The 13,039-nt window shown below is 40.9% G+C and overlaps 1 protein-coding gene across 3 annotated transcripts in view; it reads left to right on the forward strand.

Annotated features, from left to right (window-relative positions):
* Positions 1 to 6,855: 6,855 nt before the first annotated feature.
* The window catches only part of LGR5 (leucine rich repeat containing G protein-coupled receptor 5), a 127,298-nt gene continuing 121,114 nt past the window's right edge, over positions 6,856 to 13,039 (forward strand). For all 3 annotated transcript variants that reach the window (XM_069490157.1, XM_069490158.1, XM_069490159.1), the window contains exon 1: positions 6,856 to 7,350. In XM_069490157.1, coding sequence (XP_069346258.1) covers positions 7,139 to 7,350 — 212 coding nt within the window. In that variant the 5' untranslated portion in view covers positions 6,856 to 7,138. The remainder of the gene's footprint in view (positions 7,351 to 13,039) is intronic.

The raw sequence follows: 13,039 nt of genomic DNA on the forward strand, positions 1-13,039 counted from the left end.
TCAGTAAGACTGTTTCACTAGCAAATGTTCCCAACCGAGGTGGCTCCAAAATTTGGATACACACCCTACTTTCATGTGAAACCATGATAAACGTTCAAAGTTCCCACATCATTAGCAAAAATGAAAGAAAGAAAGGAAGGAGGGAGGGAGGGAAGGAAGGAAGGAAGGGAGGGAGGGAAAAAAAGAGGGAGGGAAGGAATGGAGAGAGAGAGGGAGGGAGGAAAAGAAAGAAAGAAAAGAAAAGGAAGGGAGGGAGGGGAGAGAAAGGGAGGGGAATTATTTGCCTGTTTCCATTCTCCTATTTCTTTGGAGTTGAAAAGACTTAAGGGGAAAAAACATTAGGAAAAGAATGAAAAGTCCCATATTGCTACCATATATTAAGTGTTACTGCATGCAAAGCCCTGTAACATATTAGCTCTTCTTCTACTAACAGTTCTGCAAACTTGGTACAATTACCCTCATCTTGTAGATGAAGAAACTGGGCCTCAGAGATGAAGTTGCTCCAAGCGCCATAGCCTGTAAATGACTGAGCAGAGATTGGAACTCTAGTTGTGAGAATGCAGGACCTGTGCTGTGCTGTCATGTCATGCTGTCCTTCTAGTAGGCGGCTGAGCCAATCACCCTCACCCCATCCCACCCACTCCCAGCAATCCTGAGGGGAAGTTAGGGGGACAATAAAAGTGGGAAAAACAGAGAGGACGTGAACAAAGGAGAGTGAAGACAAGTCAGAAAATGAAAGACATCATCTCTTAGAAAATGTATTTAGAACTTTTTTAAGCAGCAATGACATTTTGTTCAGCAAAGTGTCCATCTAAAATCTATTCAAAAGAATAATAATCAATGAAACTTAAAATCAAAATGTTATTCCTTGTTAAGGAACAATGAAAACAAGCAGGGTCATTTTATTAATCCACAAACCTAATAACACTCAACAAAAGGTTTCTGTACATTTTAATAGCAGTAATCTGGACAATGTTTTACTATGACTCATCGACTTGAGCCGCAATGTTTATGCAATATATTTTGCCCTGCTTTATGAGATTGTAATTGCAATGAAATGCTACTATACATACTCAATTAAAATATACCAGACTTATCAAAATAAAGCATTTTGGGAAATAGCATGCCCTGTACTTATTTATTTTACTTTATAAATCCTGCATGTCTGTGAAGTAAAATCCATAAATTAGTTCTTCTAGGTGAGCTCTATAATTCCTTCTCCTTAATTTTACTATTTCTGCTCAGCACCTATTTTTTTTTCTTTTCTGGAATATGCCTACCAATTATTATTTATTCTCTAGTGTTTTGTAAACTCTTAACATATAGAATATTTTCTTCTAGCCTTTTCACAAATATTTGTCAAGAGTAAGAGTACGGGAAGTTCTGCCCTGTACTGTGCAAAAGGGATCATGCCCAGGGATGGTCACTTATCTCACCTGAGCTAACCTTTCTCCTCTCTCTGGATTTTGCTCTTGATAATACTTTCCACCCTTTCCTCATCCCGGGAGTTCTTTTTTCTGTCTTCTTTTTCTTCTGAAAAATTGTTTATGAGATAGACATTCTAGGGTTTGCTGCTGTTTACAGGTCCATAATCCCTCAGGCAAAAATGTCAGGGTCACAGATGTTACAGAATTCAGAATTTTGGAGAATTTTGAAACTAGAATATGTTGACAGTGGTATCGTATCTATTATATAAAATCTGGAGAAGCACCCTACAATCAAACACATCCATATATCTGCAGCAACTTAAACGAATATTTACATGAAATGAGACAAAGTCTATAAATAGGTTCACATTGGTTCAGTTCAAATTCTGACACCAAATATGTTTCAAAAAATCTTTCCCCTTTCAGAGCTCTTAGGATTCACTGAATCTGTATATCCTCTAGCTACATGACTTGGGGGAAGCAGCTTTGCAAAAGGGAAACTGTTAGCACTTCATCATTTTGGAGCACAGCTCAAGCTTTGTCTGAGCCCTGTCATTTAAGCATGAGCATGAGGAGACGGTAGATGGTTAAAAATCCTAAAAGTGTAATTCTAACCAGAAAAAAAAAAATCCATCACATTGGCTACATGGATACTAAGGCAGTATTTGGAAGAATTAAATAAAGCATGTGGATAAACAGGAAGATTGTTTAATTTCAAGTGTTTTGTTATTTTTTCTCATTAATTTTATTCCTAGTCTGAAAAGAAAACCTTACCCCTGGTTTACGTGTGAGTTTGATTGGACACATGTTCTCAGGAAGCAGGCTGCATACCAGTAGGAGCATGTTCATTACCATACATGAAATTAGACAAGGGGATCAAAATGAACTAAAGAATTGATAATATCATATACCACTATCCTTTTTTTTTAGAATATTGTGAACATATGGACATATTTAAAGGTAGCCTTTATGTTGGATAAAATCAAAGACAGACCCAATTGATTTTACATAATAGGCTATTTCAAAGTAATGAATTAGCTGAACTAATGCTTTCTTGAAAAATAAATAATTCTGAAAGAAAATAGATCTTTATTCCTAAATCCTCCTCCTCCCTTCTCAATTAATTAGACTGTGTTGGTGAAAGGAAGTTAAGAAATTCAGCATAAGCCTGATTATATCATGAATGTAAAATGAGCAGGGCAAATAATGGGCTCTATACTCTTTCAAACAAGTTAAATAAGTCCATAATAGCCCACCAGTTGTGTAAACACTATTTCCCTATACTTGTAAAAGAAATATTGACTTACTTGTTAACTAAAATTATTCTGGCATGCTTCAACTAAGCTTATTAGTAATTCTTGTGGTGCATGTGAGTGTTTTTAGTTGTGGACTTTTATCAAAGATTAAAGAATTAGGAAAACATCTATTCAACAAGCCCAGAAAGTAGACACGTAGCAGACTACACTTTACCAGAATCAAATTTAGGAACTTACAATCTAAGAGTCTAAAAAGTAAAGAGTGATTTCCATTCTGGCATGAGATATTCTATTACACAACTCATTAATACTGAGATACCTTCAAAAATTATAAATAAAAACACCTCACCCAAACAAAATACTAAATGAATCTAATTTTAGCCTAGTAACCTTACTATCTCATGTAAGGGTGCGGATGATTTTCTCTGACATTTCACCAGTCTGCATTCCTATGAGTGGTTGTTGAGACAAACCAGAAAAAAAAACATATATATATATATATATATATATATTATTTTCCTGGGGAAAAAAGGTTTAATATACACTTGTCCCTACTGTTCACACAATAAACCACTATTCTCTGCTCCAACTGGTCCCACCACAGTCCAAAAAAACTGTACCTTTCTTTGCAAAAATATGTAAATTTATTTCTCAATAAAATGACAGTAAATTCAAGGTCCTATCCAGTTTAAGTCTATATGTCACTAGAATTCCCAAGGTTTTGGAAAAGGGTACAGGATTTAAAGTCAAAAAGGTTCATGTTAGAATTTTGGCTCCATTAGGAAAACCACTTGCATTTCTAATCCTTAAATATGGTTTTAAGAATCGTCCTCTTATGAGGACTCAATAAGAACATGAAACCATAGAAAGGGCTGAGTCAATGCTGATGGTCATTACTATGCAATTTGAGAACCTGATCTTATAAAATAACTGGTATTTGTTACAAATACAGAGAGAGAGAGACCACTGATCAACAGCCTTACTCAAACTTTTTTTTTTACTGTGAAAGGAATCTAGTTCACTGTACTTTTATCTTTATTAGCTAAGATAAAGTGATTAACCTACATCCATTCAGGCCATAAAGTCATCATCAGCTGGACCGTTCTTATTTTCAACCCATATGATTTGTTATGTTATAAGGTCTATAAGACCTTGAAGATTCATCAGGCCATTCTCAAATGTTCATGTTTCCTGTGTTTTCAAGATTTTATAGAATATGCTTGGTTGCAAGTGATCACAGCTGAATTCTCATTCACGGGCTCAAGCAACAAAACAAAATTAATTGGTTCATGCAGTGGAGAGATGATGGAGTAGAAATGGCTTTAGATCCAATTGTTTCGAATATGACTTTAGGATTCTGCTTCCCTCTTTGCTATTGCTAATATTCCATTCCCAGTCAGCTTTCTCCACAAGACAAAACAGAAGCCGCCATGAGCACCAGGTGTGCTTGTCCTAAGAGCTCAGGAAGCCAGAGAAGACCCTCTAATCCCAGCATCCGTGACAATCCCCTAAACAGATTCAGATTGCTCTGCTTGGGTTACATTCCTATCCCAGAGGCAGGGAGGTGGGGCCACATGACCAACAGCCCTGAGGTTTGGGAGGCAATTTCCCAAAGGAAAACTGTGGAGTGCTCTTACCAAAAGGGAGAGGGGAGAAGTGTTGGGTCTGAAAAAAAAAAAAGGAACAGATGTTCATTACACCTGGCTTCATCCAGCAAAGTTGTCTTCCCCCTTTAATTGAATCAGAAATTGTTCTGCTCTACATAAATTTGTTAACAAGCTTTAATTCCTGAAAAGAAGAGGAAAGGCACTGACACAGGTTGAAAATCTACTCTGCTCTAGGACAATTTGCAGATATTTTAACATTTAGAACAACCCAGGGGAGTAATACCCCCTTTTACAGAGAAGGTAACAACTGAAACTTAGATGGGCTCATTCCATGCCTGTGATTAAAAAAACCTGAAACTGACAGAACCTAAATTCAAATACAGTCCTGCCTAACTCATTCCACAACCAAAGTGCTATGCTCTTTTTTAGCAACTTTGAAGTCAAAGAAAGTGTTGCTTAATGTCCTCAAACAGATGGTGGGCACAACCATATTTGGATGCCTACGATGATAAATCAATCAGTCAACAAATATTTGTTAAGTACTCACTATTATGAGTCCATGGTATGAGTCCTACACGTAAAGAAGAGACAAGGGACCTAGTCCCTGCCTGCAAAATGGCCACGATAAAGTTGGCAAAACAAAACAAATATGTATTCAAAACACCTTTAGGTTTAAACCATGTGATGATATTTATAATATATCCTTCAGCGAGACTCATCATCTTTGGGATTCCTGTTCAGAGTCTGTCATTCCCTGTAGAGCACAAGCTCCATAAGGAGAGATAACTTACCTCTCTAGGACATCCCAGTTGTAATTAGTCTCCAAATATCTGTTGATTGATGATTAACGCAGACTGTGGTCATGGGGGTTTCACAGAAAATACGCTTTGAGTTGCATTTATAAAATAATCTGGGGATAAGTAAAAAAAAAAAAGAAAGAAAGAAAGAAGATAGGCATTCTATAAATGTGGAAGGAATGGCTGAGAGAAGCACAAATAATGTGAGGATAAGCAAAGGGTGGGAGTGAACATGGTGTGCACAAGGGATAAGTGAGGTGACAGGCCAGAACCGGGGGCCACACAGATTACACCAAAACCTGGGCTAACTCACAGTTTTCAGCAGTACTGTCAAGTATTCCAAAATCCTGGCTACAGTCCTTTATTTGCAAAATGAGGAGAATGGAGTCTATAATCCTCTCTCTCACTCTTTTAATGCAGAGAAGCACAAATTTGCTGATGGTTAAATTCACCAAAGAAAAGAGCAAGTTCAGAATACAGATTGATGTCCAGGAATCTATATATTTTTGCAAGTTCCACAGGTGAATGAACAGCCAGGTTTGGGAATCACTTTATAAATAAAGGACAGTAAATACCCCCCCCCCCCCACACACACACATCCCTTCCTTATTATAAAATTCAGAAGTTTATATGGGAAATTTGGGTGGACAGTCTAAGTGGAAGAAGATTAAAGGGACCATGAAAGTCAAAAGGGTTCCCTGCCTTCATGAAGCAAGGAGGCATTATGTCCCCAGAGTGAAAATCGTGCATTTTTGTGAGCTGGTGTGGCAGGCTTGGGCTATCACCTCTTTCAGCTGCTCACTCTGGTATGGAGAGGGTGACTTGGACCTCACTGAGGTCTTCTCTTCTCTCCAAGAAAGTTCTGCATCTTTTTCCTCCTTTCTCCCGCAGACTCACTGCAGGACACTTTCTCAGCAAGAACATGCATTCTTCCACTGGCGCTCCAGCATCGGCCCTCACGGTCCAGTGCCACTCACCTGGGGAGACTGTCCTTAGTTTAGAGAACCCGGAATACTTAAGATAAAAAAGCCCCCGACCAAAAGCAAACAGCCATCTGTCTGTCCCGTATCGCTTTACTGAATGAGACTTCCATGGGATTCTAAAACACTTTTAAAAAACAATTAGTCACTTCGACTTCCTCGCCCCGCATGGTTAGGAAGGCTGCATTGGAGTGCTCACTCAGGAGCCGTATTTATTTAAGAGATTAGCCCAGCACTTTGATTTTAGGGCAAAAGCGAGCCAGACAGTGTGGCTGACGTAAGGATCAAAAAGGCCACCTATCGTTCGCTGGGGACGCCTGCCTCCCTACCCTGATAACGTAAATATTTCTCTGCATTGGGTTTTAGTGGCTTTTTTTTTTTTTTTTTAACACTCCATGTATCTCATCCATTATTTGAAGAGGGCTCGGAGGAAGCGTGCCTCATCCGTCCGTCCCTGTGCGTCTGCCTATGTCTCAGTGAAGCAGACCCCTCTCGGCTCTCATCTGGGTCACCAGGACGCAGGAAGGAGTGAGGGTGGGGGTCCCCTACACGGCGTGCGGCGCCAGGCGCTGGAATCCGCCCCGCGGAGGCGCAGTCGGAGCACGGAGAACTCATCGGCACCTCGCGCCGCCTGCCGCCTCGCAGGGCTCGGGAAAGGAGGGAGGGGACGAGTGGAGGGAAAGTGGGGCCGGGCGGGGGGTGCCTGGGAAGCCGGGCTGCGCTGACGTCACTGGGCGCGCAATTCGGGCTGGAGCGCTTTAAAAAACGAGCGTGCGAGCAGAGATGCTGCTCCACACAGCTCAGGCCGCCTGCAGCAGCAACGCGCACCGCCACTGCCGCGGCTGCAGCGAGGGCTGCTCCGGAGGCCGGCGTGGCAGCACCGGGCACCTCTGTCCCCGCGGCGCTTCTTCTCGGCGCCCCCGCTGGGGGGCAGGAACGCGGCGCCCCGTGCTTCAGGCGCCCTCTGAGGTGCAGAAGCCCCCTGAGCGGCGCCCGGCGCGTCACAGCCCGCAGCAGCCCGGGCGCTGCCCTCAGCCCGAGTCCGCCTCGCGGCCCCCTACTTCGGGCACCATGGACACCTCCCGGCTCCGCGTGCTCCTGTCCTTGCCTGTCCTGCTGCAGCTGGCTGCCGGGGGCGGCTCGCCTAGGTCGGGCGCGCTGCCTCGGGGCTGCCCCACACACTGTCAGTGTGAGCCCGACGGCAGGATGTTGCTCAGGGTGGACTGCTCCGACCTGGGGCTCTCGGAGCTGCCCTCCAACCTCAGCGTCTTCACCTCCTACCTGTAAGTGCTCCCCCACCTTACTCCGGGAGGGAGGCTAAGAGGGGAAGGAGGGCCAGTCCAAGTCAAGACTGGGGGCTGCTCCGTGCCCGCCTGCTCTGGAGGGGTCGAGCGGCTGTGCCAAGGGCATCCTGGCCAGACCCGTTCGGGCCCCCGGAGACATGCACGTGTCTGAGGGGAGCGCGTGCCCGCTCTCTCTGCGCCTGCAGAGAAATGGCTTCAAGTGCAGCCCGGGAAAGCGCTGGCGCGCTGCAGCTTCCCGGTCCAACGCTAGGTACGTCTCGGGGCGAATTCCTCCGAGTGTGGGGTTTTGCGTCCGGAGTGGGCATTTGTGCCCCGGCGCCCGGAGCCCCAGGGCAGGCTACGCGGCCGGTGCCCGCCCCAACCTCCTCTCTCTGCGTCTAGTTGCGTTCTGCGAAGAGGTGGGTTGCAAAAAGTTTCCCCAAAGGAGAAAGCCAACTTGCCCAGCTCTAAAGGGATTTATTCTGCATCCCTTGCACGGTGGGATGATGTCATCTTTTTCCTTTTTCCTTCCTTTCTTCCTTCCTTCCCCCCTCTTTCCGTCCCTCCTTCCTTCCTTCCTTTCTTTCCTTTTTTTTTAACGACGTGATTAAAATGTGGCAACAACAAACCCTGATTAGAGCTGCCAGAACGTTATCTTTACCTTTGGCTGCCCGAGCCGCCCTTTGAAGTGCCCGCGGCCGCCGTGTAATCTTTAACCATCTCCTCCCCCGGGGGAGGAAAAGGGAAGTGGGCTGAAGGCTGCCGGGCGGGGAGGGTAAACAGCCGCGCGGACTGCCAAAGGGAGACCTGAAGCTCTCTATCATCCCTTGGGGACCCTCCCACCCCTTCTTCCCACACCACAACCTACAAAGCCCTGACCACCGAGACGAGCAGCGGCTCATTTCATAATTTTGTGTCTGGAAAGCCCAGGCCCGAGGGTAACAGGTGGGTGGATGAGGTGACCCAGGAGGAACCCTATTCTCAGAGATCAAGGTGACCACTGTCCCGACCCCCGTGTCAAGAATCTGGGGCTCCGTCCCTTGGAGCAGAGAGATCAGGGTCTAAGCCACCCTGAGAAATGGGCGCTCGTGACCACAAGGTGGAAGGAACATTTAAGGTTTAATTCAAGACGTTGCGGTGAGCCCACCCAAAGCCCATGCAATCCCAGTTTTCGGCTTCTCTGATGTACCTTGGCAGGAACGAGTTGGGATGTTTGTGAACTCGTTCTTTCCTCTGTTTAGTTGGTTTCCAGAGGGAAGAAACATGAAGAGGCTTGCACAACGTTTTCCACTAGGTAGTGATTCTTTTTCTGGAGACAGAGAGGAAGAAAAGAAACTTTTTTAAAACTTGCTTTAATATTGCATTTAAAGAAAGGGACCATCCTGCTAGATTTTAGTATTGGTGGATGGCAGTCACCTCCTCATCTACCATAAAACTGTTTTGGCCACTTTTTCTTTAGCTGAAAGATTTATAAAATTATTTTCCTCAACAGGTTTCCCTTTACATGCGCTCATTCCCTATGGTAGTGATGTTTTTTCAGTGCTGAGAATCTGCCCTCCTCTAGGAGATCATTCTCTCAGAATTCACATGTCCTCCTCCTGAACAGCTGTCTCTACTACAAAGCAGAATACTCCTCCCCAATCTCTCTGGTTTAAGTGTTAAAGTCAGAGTTTCAAGGATCGTGTGTTCTTCAGTATAGTGAATTTTTGAGACTAGTTGGCAATTTTACTTGAGAGCCCATAACTATTCTTCCTCACCACCCCTGTATATAGTCGAAGAAAAGTGTGCCATCTCCTCAAACACTTAACCTACTATTTAAATCATACATTTATTATAAAACGTGTTTAAGAACACAGAAAATAAGTTTAATAGTGTCCGGGCATTTTTTTTTTTCTCCCACTTGAAAGAACAAACATTTGTTAGGCTTCTGTTACTAAAAGTTGGCATAAAATTCTGCTTTAAACCATTTCCCACATACCTCAAATGCATTTAACTGCATTCTCCATGTGCTCAGTAGAACTTACTGCCACCTACTGCCAATGTTTCTGATCTATAGATAGGGAACATTATCTATCTATATTATAGATAGATAACCTCTTGAAGTTAAGATACCCTTAGGAAGTTAATTGTATTCTCATGTTATTTGATGACAGCCTATACCCTGGACTACGGGAAAATTTTTCAGTGCTCTATAAAATATTAAACTCAGAGTGCCTGTGAAAAGTGACACAGTAAATGTTAAATACTTACTTTTAATGTAACTATTAGAAGAACTTTAACACATTTCAGGAAATATGAATGCTGAATGTAGAAATCAGTTCTGATTACCGCTTGATGCCCTTCCTGATGCTTGATTTCATGATTTGTTTTCCTTATAGCATATAAAATACCAGGAGCTCTGGGATGCCCTTCCATCATGGGTTGAGAGTTTTGGGGGCGTTTTGTTTTTACATCCACAGGAATTCTGTGCAGACATTAAGGGTAGATGATGCCCTCTTTTGGTGACACCTAGTATTATCTGACCATTTCTGTCTTCACTTGTGTAGTCATAACCTAAAAGAGGAATTTTGATTTTCTCATATTCAAGTAAATAAGTATGTGTTTTACTGATTTTCTTGTCTTAAGAAATAACTTTCCTTTGCTCTTGAAAGAGAACACTAAGTTATGCCCCACTCCACTGGGGCCCAATGGTAATTAGGCTTTCATGAGAAAGTTGCGGTGTGCAAAGACTAATGTGGATGAAAGGCCAAACTAGTATCTTTTATTATTTGTAAGAGGTTATCACCATTTATTTAGTCAAAATGTTATCTCCTAATCCCCCTCAAAAGAAAAAAAAAAAGAACAAGCATTTCATTTTCTTCAGATTGACAGTAGCAACTTCCAGCTGTTCACATTTGCCACAATCTGATAGCTGGCTAGCTAGACTTGTAGGTAAAGAAATTTCCTATGTCTCTTCGTAGAAGGCGAGATCTGTTTATGTGTTGTTTTATAATCTTTCTTCCCAGAAAAGCGAAATCTTAAGCCAGTGCAAACATTAATATTAACTCTCTTTTCTTACCAAACTGCATTCCCCAGTAGATCTGTAATTGGACTATTGAACATAGTGGCAACACTGGAAAAATCTCAATCTCAATCTCTTCTCTCTCTCCCCCCTTCCTGTCACCCACCCCTCACCCCTAATGGTTATGGGCTCTGATTTTACTAACAGAGGCTAATAAAGTTCACTCAGCAGAAAATAAGGAACACACCAAGGTTGAGATATAAAAGCAGACAATAATTGTTTACAACGTTTAATACATCTCAATCTACCAATTGTGATCTGTCAGAAAGAAAGTAGTTCTAGCATCTAATTTAGTGTAGGTAAATTATTTTAATGCATCAGCTATGGACATTTTTGCTAATAGGGTCTTAAAAGTAAACTCCCCTATGCTACTTTGATGTGTCTTTCATCTAGTTAATGTGGCATCCAGGTAGAAAACTAAATCCTATGAACATCGTAATACAGTAAATATACTTTTCTCTGTTGGTCTAGAACAGCCATTTTTATTTTTAAAAGAAAACTGAGTGTTTCTTTGCTGTTGCTTAAAGGGATGAACTTTTCATCCACAAGCAAATTTATGTTGTGTAAACCAAAGGAATTTTTTTTTCATTTTATGTAGTTTCGTTACTTTTCCATATGTAACTTTGAAACAAAATTTAACTTATACATAATTAGTAAAACTGATGTTAATAAGAACTGAACAAAAGCCTCAGTTAGTTAAATTAGGTACTGCTCTGGTATCATCTACACATTTTAAGCAGTTTAATGCAGTTTTGAAATTAAAGACTGTATTAAGAATCTTCTTTGAAAATGGTTTAATATATTCCTGCTTCACTTCAAGCAAAGAAAATATTTGTACTTTAGAAATGGTTACAAAATGTTCACTGTTATAACAGTCTTAACATTTAGATCAATTGAAAAAGTTGTACAGTTTTCTCTACAACCTACTTTTAAGATGTGTTTGAAATATAATGATGTCAATAACTTTTTTCCATTTTAATAAAGTTCTTTCTTTTTCTTCAGGATTCCCGGGGTTTTTTTTCAGTAGTGTTTTTGTGATGGGGGCAATTATTGAAACTAATTGACTAAATTAGTGTGAGTAATTTTTTAAAGTATGAGTTCTGATTCAAACAATTTTGTGGCATAAATTCAGAACAAATATTTTATTAAATATATTTAACATATGTATGGCAGAGTTTGTGTGACAAGAATGAATTTTTACATATAATAAACAAGATCTTCAGTTCTTTCTTTCCTTGTTATGCATTTTTTTTCAAAGTAAAGGAGTTCTGATGAAGCAACAAAAAGTAGCAATTATAAATGAGTTAGAAGATTGGAATAAAAAAATATGTAGTTAACATCATGTTTTGATAATAGACCATCTAGTCACACTTGGTTATTTTTAAAGAAGTTCAGAAACACAAAACTGGTCTATGATGTCTCATAATTTAAAAGTTTTTTATCTGAACTATTTGATTCTTTTTAATTTCTAAAGCATATAGTTGTCAAAGGCATAGAAGTATCAAACTAAACAACCCAATGAAGCTATCATAAAATTAAAGACATCATAGAATATTTATAATTTATAACTGATACCTAATTTTGACTTAGTAAAGCATGTTTTTATATTTCTTCTATCAAATTCATGCATTTAACTTATTTTATCTATGAATTTAAGTATGTTTCCAAATAATCTAAATCATAAGTCATAAGATAGAAATGAAAGATAGTAGTGAGTTCTCCATTAAGAATTGTGTGAAGGCCGGGCGCGGTGGCTCACGCCTGTAATCCTAGCACTCTGGGAGGCCGAGGCGGGTGGATCGCTCAAGGTCAGGAGTTCGAGACCAGCCTGAGCAAGAGTGAGACCCCGTCTCTACTAAAAAATAGAAAGACATTATATGGACAACTAAAAATCTATATTAAAAAAATTAGCCGGGCATAGTGGCGCATGCCTGTAGTCCCAGCTACTCGGGAGGCTGAGGCAGTAGGATCGCTTAAGCCGAGGAGTCTGAGGTTGCTGTGAGCTAAGCTGATGCCACGGCACTCACTCTAGCCTGGGCAACAAAGTGAGACTCTGTCTCAACAAAAAAAAAAAAAAAAAAAAGAATTGTGTGAAGTAATTTTTTTTTGGTTTGGTTCAGTTATTTATGTAAATTTAGAATAAAACTAAATGGCACACTTCCTTGTAAACACCCCTCAAGTGGATAAATTGAAGTCTTCATGAGAAGACAAATTTGTTCCTTTAAGATTCAAGTTCCTCCCTCCTGCTGCGATGTTTTCCTTTATAGCGTCTCATTTTGGAGCAGAGAGATGAATCAGACTAGCATTAGAACCACTGATACATTACATACCAGACAAAACAAGCTGATTCTCCAGTCCTGTTGCTATCTTTGATGTACCTTAGTAGAATTTCATTTGTTAAATCTGCCCATAAGTTAAATTTGTTAAATCTGATAACCACAACTCTGTTATTCCCAAATCTGTCAGCTTCAATCTGTATGTTTATTTAGTCATTATAGACACCAACTATATGCCCAATTTCACCTATGGAACTCATTATCTATGGGAAAAGGAGACATTTCACAGGCTTTGATGTGGACTTTTTCATTAAAATTCTCATGATTCAAAATTAATTTTGTTCTCTATAGG

This window comes from Eulemur rufifrons, chromosome 16, assembly GCF_041146395.1.
Source record: "Eulemur rufifrons isolate Redbay chromosome 16, OSU_ERuf_1, whole genome shotgun sequence".
Taxonomy (NCBI): Eukaryota; Metazoa; Chordata; class Mammalia; order Primates; family Lemuridae; genus Eulemur; species Eulemur rufifrons.